Source organism: Oncorhynchus gorbuscha, linkage group LG18 (assembly GCF_021184085.1).
Source record: "Oncorhynchus gorbuscha isolate QuinsamMale2020 ecotype Even-year linkage group LG18, OgorEven_v1.0, whole genome shotgun sequence".
Classification (NCBI taxonomy): domain Eukaryota; kingdom Metazoa; phylum Chordata; class Actinopteri; order Salmoniformes; family Salmonidae; genus Oncorhynchus; species Oncorhynchus gorbuscha.
In genome coordinates this window covers 66,329,353-66,343,310 of record NC_060190.1, presented here as the reverse complement: position 1 = coordinate 66,343,310, position 13,958 = coordinate 66,329,353, and the positions used below count along the sequence as shown (strand labels likewise).

Below are 13,958 nucleotides of genomic sequence, written 5' to 3'. Positions count from 1 at the left end.
AGATGGAGAGATGGAAGCCCCGAAGACAAGGGGAGGACGCGCTCATAATTTATTATGAGCCGTCCTCCTTTCACCAGCCTCCTGTGGTATGAACTAAACTGGGATTTTAAATAAATGGGATAATATAGATTAGAGGGTCAACATTTGTCATGATTTGTTTGATTTTTAAACAGTGTTATTGAATAATTGACTACTATTGTAGTATATGATATGAATTCCATTAACCTCTTTCACATTCTAAGGCCGAAAGCATGTTATGTTGATTGTCAGAGATATTGCATTAGCAAGACGATGTCAGTTCAGCCACACGCAGTGAAATAGCCTAGGCGACAGGCTACTGCCATGCTCAGCTTTCGTTTTCTTTTTCAATTCCCAAAAACTGTCAGCCGTAACTTTTTATGTGTAGTTACAGGTGAACAACTGCACTCTTTTTTTATTGTAACATGTTCATAAAAATCTAAAGCAACACAAATACAATGCATTTGCATCTGACCTAATGGTTTAATGCAGGACCCAATGTAACTGACTGAACAATTACGCCTCTGGTGAAATGTACGGGCTATTTGGTATGCTCATATATCTGTGAAACGCATAATTTATTCAATCGCTCGGATGTCACGTGACTGCTCTAGGAAGTGTTTTTTGACATAAATATCGATGGATGCGATCTTTCATCGAACTCGACTGTCGAGGGAGAAGGTAAACTTAATTTCCATAGAATATATATATATATTGTATATATTTATTTATTTCAGACTAGGCTAGTTTGAATAGTTTGAGTGAGATGGATTAGTTTATTCTTTTTTATGTTCAGACTAGGTTAGTGTGAATAGTTTGAGTGAGATGGATTAATTTATATATTTTTTTATGTTCAGACTAGGTTAGTTTGAATAGTTTGAGTGAGATGGATTAATTTATTATTTTTATGTTCAGACTAGGTTAGTTTGAATAGTTTGAGTGAGATGGATTAATTTATTATTTTTATGTTCAGACTAGGTTAGTTTGAATAGTTTGAGTGAGATGGATTAGCTATACAAAATGATTTTATTGTGATCGTAAATGGACAGAAACGCTGTTGTTGGGTAACATTGTATCCATCTACTGCATGGCTGAAGTCAGACAGCGAGCAGGTGTAACTGTCCTGTTAAGAACTCAAAAAAAAAAAAGTTTTTTTAATATATATTGACTTTCAATAGATAGATTGTGATGGCAGGGCCATAGGTGAGAGGACACTATTCATGACAAATACATCATATTTTAGCCAGGGTTATTTAGTTCATTTCAGTCAGAAATGAATAGTAGGAGAAAATAGTATCCAAACGCAAGCTGTTATTGCTTATTTTTCAAGGTTTAACATATCATTTGGATGTACATGTGATAAACACACTAGGCAGAAGGTGGATGTTAAAACCATTTGATTCTGTTGTTTAGTTGAGTGAAGGCTTCAAGGCTCAATACATTTGCACTGGGTGTGTTATGAGTTTCTACAAAGTTCCACATTTATTGAGTGTAGGCTACTGTATAATTTCAGGATGGTACATTTTTGACTTTCCAACATCCAGCCTTTCTGATCATCTGGAGGACTGTGTTGCAATTCTCGGATATCCTCATAGGCAGACTGGGTTAACAACGTGAGCCCTGTTGTTATTCGTCAGGCTGCTATGGGCTATCTAGTTTTTACCCCACAATAGAACCTTTGAGAAGTTATTCATTCAATGGTTTGTTAGTTCTGCATTTATCATGAGTTAATACTTAATCGGTACTCAAAATATGTATTTATAGTATTTTGTACACTATTTGCTGGGACTGAGTTGATCCCACATAATCATAAATGAGTCGTTCTGTATAAAAATGGGGCAACTATGTATCCATGTAATTTTTTATTTCCCTGAAAGGTCAAAGACATTTTCTCAGGAGGATTGGGATTTAGACAAATGGGATAGGTATCTAAAATGATTTTTGAGATGGTTCCTATATCTTTGCCACTAGACTAACTTACAATGTGTAGACAGTACAGAGCAAGTCTTTATGTCACTGTCACTGAAATCATTATACAATGTGTGGTCTTACGTGTGGTAAAGGACGTTTTGGTTACCCAAAGTTTCAAGAACATAATGCCATTGATATTTGTTCACACTGAATGACCTGGCCTATGTTCATCTTTACTCCTCTTGTTTATTGATCAACATCCTGCAGTCAGAGCTGTGATCTGGGTTGTTTGGATAGGACCACTCCTTAATCTTGACTTGTTGTCAGCTAAAAATGTAAATGTTTTAATAAGTTTCCATCCATTCCAAAAGTATTTGATTCCCAGAGGAAATCAGCGCCATTGACTTTTGTTGTTTGCTGTGTAAACTTCAATACTAGACTATGATTTCAGACGTTACAGTAAAGTTACGCAAGCTGTTTACGGTAGATGCCTCGTCTGTTAATCTTGTAAATGTTTACTTTGCCACACTCTTTTCAATGGGCTCAGTCTAGAAACCATTGTCTCTCTCTGCAATTTGAGCGGTCCAGTTGTCTCTAACTTTCCACCCCAAAACGTAGGCCTCGGGGTTCAACCACTTGAATACAATCAATGTGGAAAATGTGAATAACATTTACCACAGGATTGACATGTTATCTACTGACAGAGTAGTTCCCTCAATTTGACACAAAAAAATAAATACTTTTACCTACAGATGAACCTATAACAGAGACATGTAAGAAGATTATGTTGGGGGGTGATGTTGTAGTTCATGGAATAGCTAAGAGCCGACACTTTCCACCCACAAACCAAATATGCCACATTATTAAGAGTAGGCTAGGCTGCCTCACAGAATTCCTGCTTGCATTGGCGGAAAACCAATCCACAACTGTAATGAATGTGTGTTTTAAGTGGGTAATTCAGCCACTGTGATTATGGGTTAATAACGTGGAAATACTTAGCAATCCACAACCGGTCTGTAAATCACCTTTTTGAAATTCTCTGATTCATCTTGCTCTGTCTCTCTCCTGTAGGTGCTGATCGGTGTTGGACCAGAGAATGTGGAAGGTTGTGTGGGCAGCACTGCTGCTTCTGGCCACTGTGTGTGTCCAGAGAGGCTATACCAAGGAGGCCAAGGGAGCACAGAGCCTAGGTCATGTGTCAGTGGTCATAGTGGGAGGTACAGGTGACTTGGCTAAGAAGTACCTGTGGCAGGGCTTCTTCCATCTGTACGCTAACCAGGTCAGTAGCGGCTACAGCTTCTCCTTTTATGGCGGAGGCCTGTCGCCCAACGATAAGGCCACGCCGATCCTGTTTGAAGTGCTGAAGGGAGTGGTCTGTCCTCGGGAGTTGTCTGTGGAGCGCTGTGCCCTGGTGAAGGAGCAGTTCCTGAGGCTGGCTGAGTATCGGCAGTTGAATACTTCGGAGGACTACCAGGCCCTGGGCAAACACCTAACAGAGCAGCTGAGGCAGGAGGGCATAGTGGAGGCCGGCAGGCTGTTCTACCTGTCTGTGCCAGCCTTCGCTTATGCGGAAATTGCAGAAAAGATCAACTACAGCTGCAGGCCGACTGACGGGGCGTGGTTGAGGGTGGTGCTGGAGAAGCCATTTGGCCATGATTTCAGTAGCGCCCAACTCCTGTCCACTCAACTGGGTGCCTCCCTCAAAGACAACGAGATGTACAGGATCGACCACTATTTAGGGAAGCAGGTGATGTAGGCCTCTTGATCAGTCCATACATAGTAGGTTACACTTTAACACAATACTTCACATTTGAAGCAGGTCTTTGGTTTAATTAAGCTGACCGTCCTGAAATCGGGTACGAGAATGACTTTTTAAAGAATTATGTTGACATTACTTATTTTATTGATTTCCCACCGTTTTATAATTCAGAAGAGCCAGAGCTTCCTAGGACTATGTAACATCTTCTGGGGGGTGGTCCTTAGAAAAACATTTATCCAGCTTGACTGCTTCACGGCACACACATATGGCAAAGCAATCGCTGAATTTGTCTCGAGGAGGTGGATCTAAATACATAACTTTCATGGCTCTACACTTCCTTAAACTTAAAATAAGTAATTTGTGTGGAAGTCAAAAAATGGTTTTACATCAGAGGCAGACACATTGCATATGCTCAGAACAACCAAATCGAACCCTTTACATAGCCCTTCTCCCTTTGTCTATAGGAGGAACACACACTGTTTAAATGGCCTGAAAATAGATATATATTTTTTATTTCAACTTTATTTAACCAGGTAGGCTAGTTGAGAACAAGTTCTCATTTGCAACTGCAATCTGGCCAAATTAAAGCAAAGCAGTGTGACACAGACAACAACACAGAGTTACACATGAAGTAAACAATAAACAAGCCAATAACACAATACATCAATCAATGACACAGTAGAAAAAATAAAGTCTATATACAGTGTGTGCATGAGGCATGAGGATGTAGGCAATAAATAGGCCATAGGAGCGAATAGTTACAATTTAGCAGATTAACACTGGAGTGATAAATGAGCAGATGATGATGTGCAAGTAGAGATACTGGTGATACTGTAGATAGATTGGGTGGGCTATTTACAGATGGACTATGTGTCATGCTGGTGAAAGAGGACCCAAAAGCGACTTGGCGAAAACAGAGTCTTTAATCCAGTAAAGTGAATACAAACAAAAAAACACAACTTTCACTCGAAATGACGAGGACTAACTGGAGACTCGATCTTGAACAGCAGGTGAACAGCAGGTTGCCTCGGGAAGGCACTCGAACCAGACAGACTCAGACACCTGCTCACCACGCAGCATCTGAGGAAAACACGACACGACAGGGCGATACACAATCACAGCACTGTGAATTCTAAACAAGGAACCGACAGGACAGGAACGGAACACAAAGGAAGAAATAGGGACTCTAATCAGGGGAAAGGATCGGGAACAGGTGTGGGAAGACTAAATGATTGATTAGGGGAATAGGAACAGCTGGGAGCAGGAACGGAACGATAGAGAGAAGAGAGAGCGAGAAAGTGAGAGAGGGAGGGGGAGAGAGAGGGATAGAAAGAGGGAAAGAACCTAATAAGACCAGCAGAGGGAAACGAATAGAATGGGGAGCACAGGGACAAGACATGATAATAATTGACAAACATGACAGTACCCCCCCACTCACCGAGCGCCTCCTGGCGCACTCGAGGAGGAATCCTGGCGGCAACGGAGGAAATCATCGATGAGTGAACGGTCCAGCACGTCCCGAGACGGAACCCAACTCCTCTCCTCAGGACCGTAACCCTCCCAATCCACTAAGTATTGGTGACCCCGTCCCCGAGAACGCATGTCCATGATCTTATGTACCTTGTAAATAGGTGCGCTCTCGACAAGGACGGGAGGGGGGAGGGAAGACGAACGGGGGTGCGAAGAAAGGGCTTGACACAGGAGACATGGAAGACAGGATGGACGCGACGAAGATGTCGCGGAAGAAGCAGTCGCACAGCGACAGGATTGACGACCTGGGAGACACGGAACGGACCAATGAACCGCGGAGTCAACTTACGAGAAGCTGTCGTAAGAGGAAGGTTGCGAGTGGAAAGCCACACTCTCTGGCCGCAACAATACCTTGGACTCTTAATCCTGCGTTTATTGGCGGCTCTCACAGTCTGTGCCCTGTAACGGCAAAGTGCAGACCTCACCCTCCTCCAGGTGCGCTCACAACGTTGGACAAACGCTTGAGCGGAGGGAACGCTGGACTCGGCAAGCTGGGATGAGAACAGAGGAGGCTGGTAACCCAGACTACTCTGAAACGGAGATAACCCGGTAGCAGACGAAGGAAGCGAATTGTGAGCGTATTCTGCCCAGGGGAGCTGTTCTGCCCAAGATGCAGGGTTTCTGAAAGAAAGGCTGCGTAGTATGCGACCAATCGTCTGATTGGCCCTCTCTGCTTGACCGTTAGACTGGGGATGAAACCCGGAAGAGAGACTGACGGACGCACCAATCAAACGACAGAACTCCCTCCAAAACTGTGACGTGAATTGCGGGCCTCTGTCTGAAACGGCGTCTAACGGGAGGCCATGAATTCTGAATACATTCTCGATAATGATTTGTGCCGTCTCCTTAGCGGAAGGAAGTTTAGCGAGGGGAATGAAATGTGCCGCCTTAGAGAACCTATCGACAACCGTAAGAATCACAGTCTTCCCCGCAGACAAAGGCAGACCGGTAATGAAGTCTAGGGCGATGTGAGACCATGGTCGAGAAGGAATGGGGAGCGGTCTGAGACGACCGGCAGGAGGAGAGTTACCCGACTTAGTCTGCGCGCAGTCCGAACAAGCAGCCACGAAACGGCGCGTGTCACGCTCCTGAGTCGGCCACCAAAAGCGCTGGCGAATAGACGCAAGAGTGCCTCGAACACCGGGATGACCAGCTAACTTGGCAGAGTGAGCCCACTGAAGAACAGCCAGACGAGTGGAAACAGGAACGAAAAGGAGGTTACTAGGACAAGCGCGCGGCGACGCAGTGTGCGTGAGTGCTTGCTTAACCTGTCTTTCAATTCCCCAGACTGTTAACCCGACAACACGCCCATAAGGAAGAATCCCCTCGGGATCAGTAGAAGCCACAGAAGAACTAAACAGACGGGATAAGGCATCAGGCTTGGTGTTCTTGCTACCCGGACGGTAAGAAATCACAAACTCGAAACGAGCGAAAAACAACGCCCAACGAGCTTGACGGGCATTAAGTCGTTTGGCAGAACGGATGTACTCAAGGTTCTTATGGTCTGTCCAAACGACAAAAGGAACGGTCGCCCCCTCCAACCACTGTCGCCATTCGCCTAGGGCTAAGCGGATGGCGAGCAGTTCACGGTTACCCACATCATAGTTGCGCTCAGATGGCGACAGGCGATGAGAAAAATAAGCACAAGGATGAACCTTATCGTCAGACTGGAAGCGCTGGGATAGAATGGCTCCCACGCCTACCTCTGAAGCGTCAACCTCGACAATGAATTGTCTAGTGACGTCAGGAGTAACGAGGATAGGAGCGGACGTAAAACGTTTTTTTAGAAGATCAAAAGCTCCCTGGGCGGAACCGGACCACTTAAAACACGTCTTGACAGAAGTAAGAGCTGTGAGAGGGGCAGCAACTTGACCGAAATTACGAATGAAACGCCGATAGAAATTAGCGAAACCTAAAAAGCGCTGCAACTCGACACGTGACCTTGGAACGGGCCAATCACTGACAGCTTGGACCTTAGCGGAATCCATCTGAATGCCTTCAGCGGAAATAACGGAACCGAGAAAAGTAACGGAGGAGACATGAAAAGAGCACTTCTCAGACTTTACGTAGAGACAATTCTCTAAAAGGCGCTGTAGGACACGTCGAACGTGCTGAACATGAATCTCGAGTGACGGAGAAAAAATCAGGATATCGTCAAGATAGACAAAAACAAAGATGTTCAGCATGTCTCTCAGAACATCATTAACTAATGCCTGAAAAACAGCTGGCGCATTGGCGAGACCAAACGGCAGAACCCGGTACTCAAAATGCCCTAACGGAGTGTTAAACGCCGTTTTCCACTCGTCCCCCTCTCTGATGCGCACGAGATGGTAAGCGTTACGAAGGTCCAACTTAGTAAAGCACCTGGCTCCCTGCAGAATCTCGAAGGCTGATGACATAAGGGGAAGCGGATAACGATTCTTAACCGTTATGTCATTCAGCCCTCGATAATCCACGCAGGGGCGCAGAGTACCGTCCTTCTTCTTAACAAAAAGAACCCCGCCCCGGCCGGAGAGGAAGAAGGCACTATGGTACCGGCGTCAAGAGACACAGACAAATAATCCTCGAGAGCCTTACGTTCGGGAGCCGACAGAGAGTATAGTCTACCCCGAGAAGGAGTGGTCCCCGGAAGGAGATCAATACTACAATCATACGACCGGTGAGGAGGAAGGGAGTTGGCTCGGGACCGACTGAAGACCGTGCGCAGATCATGATATTCCTCCGGCACTCCTGTCAAATCGCCAGGTTCCTCCTGAGAAGTAGGGACAGAAGAAACGGGAGGGATGGCAGACATTAAACACTTCACATGACAAGAAACGTTCCAGGATAGGATAGAATTACTAGACCAATTAATAGAAGGATTATGACATACTAGCCAGGGATGACCCAAAACAACAGGTGTAAACGGTGAACGAAAAATCAAAAAAGAAATAGTCTCACTGTGGTTACCAGATACTGTGAGGGTTAAAGGTAGTGTCTCAAATCTGATACTGGGAAGATGACTACCATCTAAGGCGAACATGGGCGTAGGCTTATCTAACTCTCTGAAAGGAATGTCATGTTTCCGAACCCATGCTTCGTCCATGAAACAACCCTCAGCCCCAGAGTCTATCAAGGCACTACATGTAGCACCCGAACCGGTCCAGCGTAGATGGACCGACAAAGTAGTACAGGATCTTGATGGAGAGACTTGAGTAGTTGCGCTCACCTGTAGCCCTCCGCTTACAGATGAGCTCTGGCCTTTACTGGACATGAATTAACAAAATGTCCAGCAACTCCGCAATAGAGGCACAGGCGGTTGGTGATCCTCCGTTCCCTCTCCTTAGTCGAGATGCGAATCCCTCCCAGCTGCATGGGCTCAGACTCTGAGCCAGAGGAGGGAGATGGTTGCGATGCGGAGCAGGGAAACACCGTTGATGCGAGCTCTCTTCCACGAGCCCGGTGACGAAGATCTACCCGTCGTTCTATGCGGATGGCGAGAGCAATCAAAGAGTCCACATCTGAAGGAACCTCCCGGGAGAGAATCTCATCCTTAACCACTGCGTGGAGTCCCTCCAGAAAACGAGCGAGCAGCGCCGGCTCGTTCCACTCACTAGAGGCAGCAAGAGTGCGAAACTCAATAGAATAATCCGTTATGGACCGTTCACCTTGGCATAAGGAAGCCAGGGCCCTAGAAGCCTCCCTACCAAAAACTGAACGGTCAAAAACCCGAATCATCTCCTCTTTAAAGTTCTGGAACCTGTTAGAGCAATCAGCCCTTGCCTCCCAGATAGCTGTGCCCCATTCTCGAGCCCGGCCAGTAAGGAGTGAAATGACGTAAGCAACCCGAGCTCTCTCTCTAGAGTATGTGTTGGGTTGGAGAGAGAACACAATCTCACACTGCGTGAGAAAGGAGCGGCACTCAGTGGGCTGCCCGGAGTAGCAAGGTGGGTTATTAACCCTAGGTTCTGGAGGCTCGACAGGCCAGGAAGTAACAGGTGGCACGAGACGTAGACTCTGGAACTGTCCAGAGAGGTCGGAAACCTGAGCGGCCAGGTTCTCCACGGCATGGCGAGCAGCAGACAATTCCTGCTCGTGTCTGCCGAGCATGGCTCCTTGGATCTCGACGGCAGTGTAACGAGCGTCTGAAGTCGCTGGGTCCATTCCTTGGTCGGTTCCTTCTGTCATGCTGGTGAAAGAGGACCCAAAAGCGACTTGGCGAAAACAGAGTCTTTAATCCAGTAAAGTGAATACAAACAAAAAACACAACTTTCACTCGAAATGACGAGGACTAACTGGAGACTCGATCTTGAACAGCAGGTGAACAGCAGGTTGCCTCGGGAAGGCACTCGAACCAGACAGACTCAGACACCTGCTCACCACGCAGCATCTGAGGAAAACACGACACGACAGGGCGATACACAATCACAGCACGGTGAATTCTAAACAAGGAACCGACAGGACAGGAACGGAACACAAAGGAAGAAATAGGGACTCTAATCAGGGGAAAGGATCGGGAACAGGTGTGGGAAGACTAAATGATTGATTAGGGGAATAGGAACAGCTGGGAGCAGGAACGGAACGATAGAGAGAAGAGAGAGCGAGAGAGTGAGAGAGGGAGGGGGAGAGAGAGGGATAGAAAGAGGGAAAGAACCTAATAAGACCAGCAGAGGGAAACGAATAGAATGGGGAGCACAGGGACAAGACATGATAATAATTGACAAACATGACACTATGTACAGCTGCAGCGATCAGTTAGCTGCTCAGATAGTTGATGTTTAAAGTTGGTGAGGGAAATAAAAGTTATACAGTGAAAGGAGTCGGCCCGAGAATTGAACCCTGTGGTACCCCCATAGAGACTTCCAGAGGTCCGGACAACATGCCCTCCGATTTGACACACTGAACTCTGTCTGCAAAGTAGTTGGTGAACCAGGCGAGGCAGTCATTAGAAAAACCAAGGCTATTGAGTCTGCCAATAAGAATACAGTGATTGACAGAGTCGAAAGCCTTGGCCAGGTCGATTAAGACGGCTGCACAGTACTGTCTTTCATCGATTGCGGTTATGATATCGTTTAGTACCTTGAGCGTGGCTGAGGTGCACCCGTGACCGGCTCGGAAGCCGGATTGCACAGCGCAGAAGGTACGGTGGGATTCAAAATGGTCAGTGATCTGTTTATTAACTTGGCTTTCAAAGACTTTAGATAGGTAGGGCAGGATGGCTATAGGTCTGTAACAGTTTGGGTCTAGGGTGTCACCCCCTTTGAAGAGGGGGATGACCGTGGCAGCTTTCCAATCTTTAGGGATGGGGATGATTTAGACAGTCCATAATCTGTAAAATTTGTGAACATCACTAACTATATGTTTGGTAAAGTAATAAAGAAGGTGAAATATTTTGGGTAGATAGTTAGAAACAGATTCTAACTTTATACTGTATGGACATTATAAAATATGAAAAGGCTTCATTGAGATAATTTTGTCTTCTTATCATATTATATTTGTAAATGTTTTATTATACTTATATTGCCTACTAGATAATATGGGTTGAAAAGTTTTTTTTCTTGCTCAGACATAAATAAACAATTAGAGGTGAAAGCCAAGGTCATAGGGGGGACACTACTACATTGATACAATTCTGCCCTTTTGCAAGATTGATGACTACAACCTTAGCGAAGCAGTGCAAAACGACTGTCAACTCAACTGGTTTTAATTCTAATGTTTGTTTCTTATTCTCAAAAGGTTGTCTCTAAGATTTTGCCATTCAGAAGGGAGAACAGCAAGCATCTGGATCTTATCTGGAACAAGCACCACATTGAGAGAGTTGAGATTGTACTGAAGGAGACCCTGGATGCCAAAGGTACTGTATAGTTAAAGTGTATTAACCCCCTCTATAAAATATGTGATGGAGATAGTAACATTACCTGTCAGGGAGTTTTTGGTTGTTTGATTTATTCTCCCTTTGTCACAGGTCGCATCTCCTTCTATGAACAGTATGGCGTGATCAGGGACGTGATACAGAACCACCTGACTGAGGTCATGACCCTTCTGACCATGGAGCTCCCATCCAACCTGAGCAACACTAAGGAAGTCCTCAAGAACAAGCTGAAGATCTTCAGTGCCTTGCAGCGCCTGGACAAGAACTGTGCTGCCATTGGTCAGTACCAGGCCTACAATGCAGAGTTACAGGAAGAACTGAGCAAAACAAGGGAACACTTCAGCCTCACCCCCACCTTTGCAGGTAAGTGTCATGAGAACGTTTGTCTGTAGGAGTTCTTCTATTCAGCCTGTGCATTAAAGGCTTATTAAAGGAGAAATGTTTTGTCATACAGTAATAACATATGATTAGGGCCATGTGTTTTGGGCAATCATGTTACATGATCTGGTTGTTAACCTTTTATTTAAAGCTTTTTCATCAAACTATCCCCCTTTCTTTTTATGTCAGATGTTCCAGCACCATCCTCAGACAAATGCTTTCATTTTTGGTGTAATTCTGATTTCTTGAAAAGGCTTAAAATAAAGGTTAAAGTCTCAGTCATGTGACATGATAGTCCAAATCACAGGGCCCTACATGTGATACATAGGTTATTATTTTTTATTTATTTCAGTGATAAAACAGTTTTTTTCTATTTCAGGTATAATGGTGCACATTGACCTAGCCCAGTACGAGGGCATGCCAGTCATTCTGACCTCAGGGAAGATGCTGGATGAGCGCGTAGGCTACGCTCGCATTCTGTTCAAGAATGACATCTTCTGTATCCAGAGCCACAGCAGCGTCCACTGCAAGCCCAAGCAGATTGTGTTCTACTTTGGCCACGGCACTCTGCAGTACCCAGCCATTCTCGTGAGTAAGAACCTGTTCAAGCCAGACCTGATGGACACTGAGTGGAAGGAGGTAACAGAACACAAAGATGTCAGTGTATTAGGTTTGCCCATCTCAGACTACTACGTGCTGACACCAACGGTGGAGAGGGAGGCTTACGCAGAACTCATTTTGCACATCTTCCAAGGCCGGAAGGACAGCTTTATCAGTGCTGAGAACCTGCTGGCCTCCTGGAGTTTCTGGACACCTCTCCTGCAGAGCCTGGCCGACACCTTTCCCCGCCTGTATCCCGGGGGAGCGGACAATGGCAACATGCTGGATTTCAAACTGTTGGGACGGAAGTTGACCTTCGCCAATGAGGCACTGGTCATGGTCACCCAGGACCACATGGGCGGATCTGGGAGGGAGAGCTTCCAGGTGATGCAGGGTAAGTACCGCAGCGCTGACATGGTGTCTGCCTGGCCCGAGGAGCTCATCGTGCGGCTGGCCGGAGACCTGCAGGTTGCAGCGGAGAACGCGGTAAGGGAGGGCGGACGCTTCCACCTCGCCCTCTCCGGGGGCTCCAGTCCCCTAGCTCTGTTTCAGAGGCTGGCCCGTCACCACTACTCCTTCCCCTGGAGGGACACCCACGTGTGGATGGTGGACGAGCGATGTGTGCCTCTCACAGAGTTGGACTCCAACTTCCGCACCCTGCACGACCACCTGCTCCAACACGTGAAGATGTCCTACTTCAACATCCACCCCATGCCGGTGCAGATGAACCAGCGGCTGTGTGTGGAGGAGGATAGTGGAGCGCTGCTCTATGAGAGCGACATCACCCAGTTGGTTAATGCTTCCAGCTTCCACTTTGTCCTGCTGGGAGTGGGCTACGACGGCCACACTGCCTCTCTGTTCCCAGGCAGCAAACTAGATGCAAGTGTGAACAGTCTAGTAGCCTTCACCGAGAGCCCAGCCAAGCCTCACCAGCGTATGAGCCTCACCCTCAAGGCTATCAACCAGGCCCAGAAAGTAGGTGTGCTGGTGATGGGTAAGAGCAAACATGAGCTGGTCACTCAGCTCAGTCGAGTCAAGGACAACCCAAAACATTGGCCCATCACTGGGATCCGGCCGACCAGTGGCAGGCTAGTATGGTACATAGACTATGATGCTCTTTTAGGATAGGGGATACTGTAGCAATGAAATTATGTGGATTAAATTAATGATTTGGATTAAATTAATGATTTGCTGTAGTTTTACTCTTTTGCTGTATTTTGACCAAGAATGTAAAGTACTGATAAAGTTCTGTTGATTCCGTGCACCTTACTTAAAGTTGAAGGTAGATGTGGTATATATTTTATTTTTCAATATACAAGATGTAGGGTTAACGTGGTGTGTGTGTGATGCACTCGTGTATTTTAAAGAAGTATGAGGTTTTTTATCTCAGGAAAAAGCAAAGTGGATATGGAAGTTTGTTGTTCAGGTAATTAATAATTATTAAAAGACTAACTATATTTTATATTTTATATAGTTGTAAAAACAGTACATTTTCTCATAAAGATACCTGTTCTCCACTGAACCAGCATAGAATAGGATTGTTAAAAGGGGATTTTGAACTGTGAAAGGCCAATAATTTAGGTAAAAATGAATGATCAACAGATAATGTAGGCTATATAGCCATGTATTATTTATTATATTTGTGCCTCAATGACAAAAGAAATCAAACTGCATAATCAAATCAAATCAAATGTATTTATATAGCCCTTCTTACATCAGCTGATATCTCGAAGTGCTGTACAGAAATCCAGCCTAAAACCCCAAACAGCAAGCAATGCAGGTGTAGAAGCACGGTGGCTAGGAAAAACTCCCTAGAAAGGCCAAAACCTGTACTGTCCAGTACATTAAATTACCACAAAGCACATTCTGATCCATTGCTGCTTTTGTTTTAATCAGTGCTCGTGAATTCAA

At 45.5% G+C, this 13,958-nt stretch overlaps 1 protein-coding gene across 1 annotated transcript; it reads left to right on the top strand.

Moving 5' to 3' along the window:
• Window positions 1-618: 618 nt before the first annotated feature.
• Window positions 619-13,296, top strand: LOC124004235 (GDH/6PGL endoplasmic bifunctional protein-like). Its single transcript, XM_046313004.1, has 5 exons — window positions 619-699; window positions 3,001-3,676; window positions 10,934-11,051; window positions 11,163-11,432; window positions 11,827-13,296. The coding sequence occupies exons 2-5, from the start codon at window positions 3,026-3,028 to the stop codon at window positions 13,173-13,175; spliced, it is 2,388 nt and encodes a 795-aa protein (XP_046168960.1). The 5' UTR covers window positions 619-699; window positions 3,001-3,025; the 3' UTR covers window positions 13,176-13,296.
• The last annotated feature ends 662 nt before the right edge of the window (window positions 13,297-13,958 follow it).

Coding starts and splice junctions, on each gene's coding strand:
- LOC124004235 (XM_046313004.1), top strand. CDS start 3,026: ATGTGGAAGGTTGTGTGGGCAGCACTGCTGCTTCTGGCCACTGTGTGT. Junction 3,677..10,933: donor ACCACTATTTAGGGAAGCAG/GTGATGTAGGCC, acceptor TATTCTCAAAAG/GTTGTCTCTAAGATTTTGCC. Junction 11,433..11,826: donor CCTCACCCCCACCTTTGCAG/GTAAGTGTCATG, acceptor TTTCTATTTCAG/GTATAATGGTGCACATTGAC.